The sequence below is a fragment of the Parasteatoda tepidariorum genome, unplaced genomic scaffold (assembly GCF_043381705.1).
Source record: "Parasteatoda tepidariorum isolate YZ-2023 unplaced genomic scaffold, CAS_Ptep_4.0 HiC_scaffold_3836, whole genome shotgun sequence".
NCBI lineage: Eukaryota > Metazoa > Arthropoda > Arachnida > Araneae > Theridiidae > Parasteatoda > Parasteatoda tepidariorum.
The window spans coordinates 1-5709 of record NW_027261718.1 but is presented as its reverse complement, the minus strand read 5'-3'; the positions used below and the strand labels follow the sequence as shown (position 1 = coordinate 5709).

At 33.9% G+C, this 5709-nt stretch overlaps 1 protein-coding gene across 1 annotated transcript; it reads left to right on the top strand.

Moving 5' to 3' along the window:
* Positions 1–398: 398 nt before the first annotated feature.
* Positions 399–5702, top strand: LOC122273371 (uncharacterized). Its single transcript, XM_043057446.2, has 3 exons — positions 399–604; positions 2242–2378; positions 5529–5702. The coding sequence occupies exons 1-3, from the start codon at positions 450–452 to the stop codon at positions 5594–5596; spliced, it is 360 nt and encodes a 119-aa protein (XP_042913380.1). The 5' UTR covers positions 399–449; the 3' UTR covers positions 5597–5702.
* Positions 5703–5709: the final 7 nt, after the last annotated feature.

Here is a 5709-nt window from a genome sequence, read left to right as displayed (position 1 = left end):
AAAAATGACAGTTTTTGTGAGAATGACCCAGATATCCACGTGTTTTGCTTCCTTAACGTGTCCCACAGTGGAAAATATCACTAGTGTTCCCAGTTGAACACCGAAGTCAAGCATCACTGGCTGCTGTCAGTAAGCGGTTGAGTGATCACTTTGATCAGCCTACGTAGGGACCAAGGGTGTGCCGTATCGGTTCTCGTTAAACTGTTCTACCGTCAAGTGTACCGACTTCACACGCAGGTCGTCGGGCTACCAAAGCAGGCATGCCATACCCTCTGCAGAATCAAAATTGCAATGGCAATCATTCTTAGGGATATTTCCCAGACCATCACCAATAGCCCATTGTGCAGCTCTAGTGCGACATAAATAGAGTACTACCTACTTTAACGTGTTTCAAGTCTCTTACCTAATTTTTAACTTCTTCCCCTTTTTCAGAACAGTTAGAGATAGAAATGAAGCACCATACGGGATCAAAAATACAAATCCAGTATTCTCTGTTTGTGGGCGACGAGAAAGATATCATTCATACCATCCATTTGAAAGTGCCCTCGACTTTCACGGCTTTCCAAGTGATGCAGTCAGCAGAAGTGGAAGATCCTAAGTACAAGTGAGTAACGTATGTACATACTGGACAACATGATGACTGTTCGGAATCGTTATAACAGGAATAAAACAGCAATACTTATAATTTAAATTCATAAAACATTTGTATTAAGGGCGGTAAAATGAAAACACACTACAAATTGAATTGAATTTGTCTTGACACTGAAATTATGACATTTGTTTCATGCAGAAGTAAATGATATAAAGTTTTAATACATTTATTCCACTTCGAGACAAGCCCACCTCTTCCAACCCTGTAGAACAAGGTTGATCGCTGACGGATCCACGCTATCATCGCTATTGTTTTGCATCGTCCGAATGAAACCGATTTACACGAATGTCTTTTTTTCAGGTCATAAAATTTTAAAGTTACAAAATGAAAGATCTGGTTACTACGGTGGCTGTTGAAGTATTTTTCAACACAATTTTTGAGATTTACAGCGTTTTCCCGTATGATACCAACAATCCCTAGGAAACTATCATCCGATCTAATGGCTCAAATGGTCTATCCATCAGATGTGCATCTTACGAGGAATTTTTCTGCCACCTGTCCACGCATGTCAGGGTTATTTAGCAAACATGTGACGCGTTCAGTCACCAAGAAATGGACCAGACTTCTATGTTTATCTCTGATCACCACCATTTCCAGTGATGAACAAAAACAGTCAGCAGAGAAAACTGTGTGCGTTTTCACTATGCATATTTTCTAGCTTACAGTAATGATACGTAACAGTGTTGTAGAGAAATGTGTTTATGGTGAATGTTCAGTTTTTATTCCCTCATTTTTAAGTACCAGATGTTACGTAACGTTTAAAGAAGAATACACTCACAAAACAATCAGAACTAACTATGATCAATCCTTGTCGAGGTTAAGAAGAACAGGTATGGTGTTAAAATCTTTTAAATATTATTTATTTAGACAGGTTTGATATGGATTTTTTTCTTCTAATTCCTAATGTAAAACAATGTGCACAGTTTTGTATGACGGCATCAATTTCACAGCTACTGAAAATATAATATACAAATAGAAATTTTATGTCCGTTCTCCCTCCAAGGAAATTTCGATTTCTTTCTTTTTTGCAAGCTGATAATTAGATAAATTTTCACTTAAATGACGTGCAAAATATTTTTTAGAAATGCATAGAGGCTAAAAAATATGTCACAAATTGTTTGAAATGTAAAGCAAATGGAATAAAAAAGATCAATAAAATAAAACAATACAAAATGTAAATATCTTTTCTAAAACTATCAACCTCAAATATTTTTTTTGTTACGTATTCTTTCAATTGAGTTATTATCCCGTAATTTCGTATTTATGAAAATTGTAACAGATAAGCTTCTCTAACGAACTGGTAGAGACAGGCGGAATGCCAATGTGCACCAGTTTCTGCTCCAATGCAATTGAAATTTAAGTAAGCAACAGATCTTTATCCGTACTTTTATTATATGATTTAAAAAAAAAAGCTTTGTTGCAATGCTAACATGCGAAACCCATACTCAAACAGTAAAGCAAATTTATACGCATACACAAATTGTTCAGCAAAGAAAACTTATTATATAGTTGTTATCTCGTATTGAATTAATTGGTTTCTACCTATCGTATAACTTCCCGATTAAAAATAATTAGCATTTTTGTTCTAGATTCCAATGGAAAAAAGTTTTTGATAAAATTGATGTGTACAAAGTTGCTCAAATATCGAACGATCCTGAAATTGGAAAATTTTGGCTGTTGTTTCATGGCACAGGAAAAACAGATGTTCTCAATCATTCTTTCACAAGTAATAGGAAAGTTTTTATAAACTAGATTTATTAACTAACCTAGAAGTAAAATACAATTCCCATTGAACGCATACGCATATACTGTTTGCATATGTAGTCAAGTAGAAACTAATTTTACATATGTTTCCTACTAATTTATTCCCATCATTTCACAATTTTTACGTTCGTATAGTTATGTTTTAATAATTCTATCAGTGTTCCACAGCATTTTTAAACGCTTATTGTGATTCTGGCAAACAATAAGTCTACTCTACATTAAACGATTACGCCGAATTTTAATTCTTTCCCAAGTACATTGTTACATATTATAGTAACTACAAGTGCGTGGATAAAATATTATAAAATATAAGGAGTATAAGCATATATAAAAAAAATTAAATTCGCTGGATCTCTATTTGTTTTTTTTAAGTTTGTGAAGCATAGATATGGTTAAGAAAGTATTAAATAGATTAGGTCGATCGTGAATTTGTCATCGAATTCAAATTATCATCAAATTACAGATATATTACAATATCGATTCACTATCTGCATATATTTATTTTTTATAACATTCGTTGAACAGCCGACCCCAATTTTGGGTCTTCAGCTACCAATGTTCAACTCCGTAGACTTGTGGTTTAGAACCCAATCCAGAAGACAAGGCTGAATCAAGTAATGAGAGAAACTTTGTCTTCATAGGGGACTTTTTGATAGAACTAGCCCGCTTTTGCTTTGCACGGAGAAAAAAAATCCACGAAAACCTCCCTCGGCTAGCCTGATGGAGAGGGAACTCCAACCCATGCTCCCTCTATAACTGACGTCAGCGCTGTGGTCGGTAGGAGTTGGGTGTGGGATTCGTATCGGCCTGTCAACGGTGGGATTCGAACCCAGATCAACTGATTGGGAGACGAGCGCTATATCTCCTAAGCCCTTCCCCCGACCTCATGATGAATCATTGTCATTTCAAATGTTAAAACTTTATAACAAAAAAAATTATTATGAAAAGGATAAAATAGAATAGAGGTTCTCAAATGGTGTTCCGTAGAACCTTAATGGTTCATTGAAACTGTTTAAAGTGTTCCGAGAGTTAGAATATTTTTCTAACCCCTCAAAGATCTTTGAACTTTTAATTATATTTAAATATAAATAATAAGAAATTCCTTATTTAATATTTCTGTTGAATGGTTGTCTCTGTGAAATTAATTAAATTATAATGCCAATAAAAAAGAAATGACACCTTTCTAAAAAAGGAAATGTATAATTTTATTTATAACAATATATTGAATAAATTCTGAAAAAGACATGTATTTAAAAAAATTGCTCTCATATTTTCCACCGGGCTTTTCAAATCAAATTAAATTAACTAAATTTGCTAATAAAGAAATATGTTTCCTTAGTTGTAGGACATAAAATCTAATTTAAGATTGTTGATGATTGAATGATGAAAACAAATTATTCCTCTTATTTTACTTTATATTTCATAACTGTACACGTCCCAATTCTGAGTTTACGACCACCATCCGTAGTCTTGTAATTTAAAACCCAACACGGAAAACAAAGAAACTAATAGGTCAAGCACTGGGACATTCTAGTCTTTATGGAGGACTTGTTGATGAAATTAACTCGGATTTGTGTTACACGGAGGGGAAAACTTCGAAAACCTCCTAAAATTAGCTCCATGTTCAGGGGATTCTAATCCATGATCCGTCTGAGGATTATGTCAGCACTATGGTCGGTACGAGCCGGTAGCGGAATTTGTATCAACTAGCCACCGCTAGGATTCGAATCTGTGTCATCTCATTGGTAGGCGAACACTCCATTCCCGGAGCTATCAAGGCTTAAATTAAAATGCTATATTATTGTTGAATACTTTCACAACTATTTTTATATACTTACTTTTAAATGAAGTAGGGGTTACGCGAAAGAAATTTGATCATTTAGGGTTCCATCGCCGAAAGAAGTAGAGAAACGCTGAAATAGATGTTTCTACTTTCTGTCTCTCTCTNNACCGGCCAAGTGGCCGAGCGGTTAGCGTGCCTGACTGCGGAGCCAGTAGCTGCGGGTTCGAATCCCGCTCTGGGCATGGATGTTTCTTTCTCTCTCTTTGTGTTCTATGCCCTTTCTCCTTTGTGTGTGAATGTGTGAGTGCGATCCGCCCTATAAACGTGTTTGTGGTTGTGTGACGTGGCCGACGCTGCTCCACAGCCTTGGCTTCGCCACAGCTGCCCAGTGGGTAAACGAGAAGAAGGTAGCAGTTCTGGCACTTTCTGAGGCTAATGGACAATAGTTCCAAGTGTCCACCATTAAAAAAAATAATAAATAAATAAATAAAAACTTTCTCTTTTTTTTCAAGTAAGGCAAAATCATTAGTTTTTTTTAAATTTATATAGAATTTATTTTGTCCCACATCCTTTGAAGATTATTTTCTTAGTTTACATCTGTAGAAATTCTTTTTCTTCAAGACTACATTGGATACGGGATTTCAATTTTTACTTATTTCTTACAGCATTTCTCAATTCTTTATATGGAAATCAATTTTAAAGCAATTGAATGGAAAAATCTGGTAATATGCATTTGAAATGTTTAGTTTTTAATTCAATTTCAACTACTGGTTTTAAAAATTTCTCAATTCTTTAAATGTAAATCAATTTTAAAGCAATTGAATGGAAAAATCTGGTAATATGCATTTGAAATGTTTAGTTTTTAATCCAATTTCAACTCCTATTTTTAAGCATTTCTCAATTCTTGAAATTTCACTCAACGTCATGAAAAATCTGGTATAAATTAACTTAAAGTTTTTGTTATTGGTTTTTAATCCTTTGGAATCCGATTTATTTAAATACCAGACAAAGAGGCAATAACCGAATTAAAAACTGGTATTAAGTTTTTGATTAAAAATAATTGATTTGTTTTATTTCGTCGATTAGTAACAAATAAAAAATTTTCCTTCCTTCATTTATAAGAAGTGGTATCCGTAAATGCATCATTTCTTTTTAATATCGGAAGATAGAAACATACTTTTATTTATTTGAAATAAATGCCTGATGAGCATATAATTGAATAAAGAATAATAAAGAAATTTCGTGTCATATAGTGACGCGGCAAGTATATACGGGTGACGAAAATGATCGTCATAGGTAATTAGTAATAATTATTATTCATTTTTCTAGGTCCAGATAAACTCAAACTGGAAGAGGGTAGTCATCTTGTTCTATGGTATAAAAGTGTAGATGTCTGATGCAAATCTGCTACAACACAAAAAAATATTTTTCTAGGATTGCACAGTAAAAAAAAATCACAGCAAAAGGAAGACAATAATGTAGTGAATTGGTTTTGTCTTCTAAAATTAGC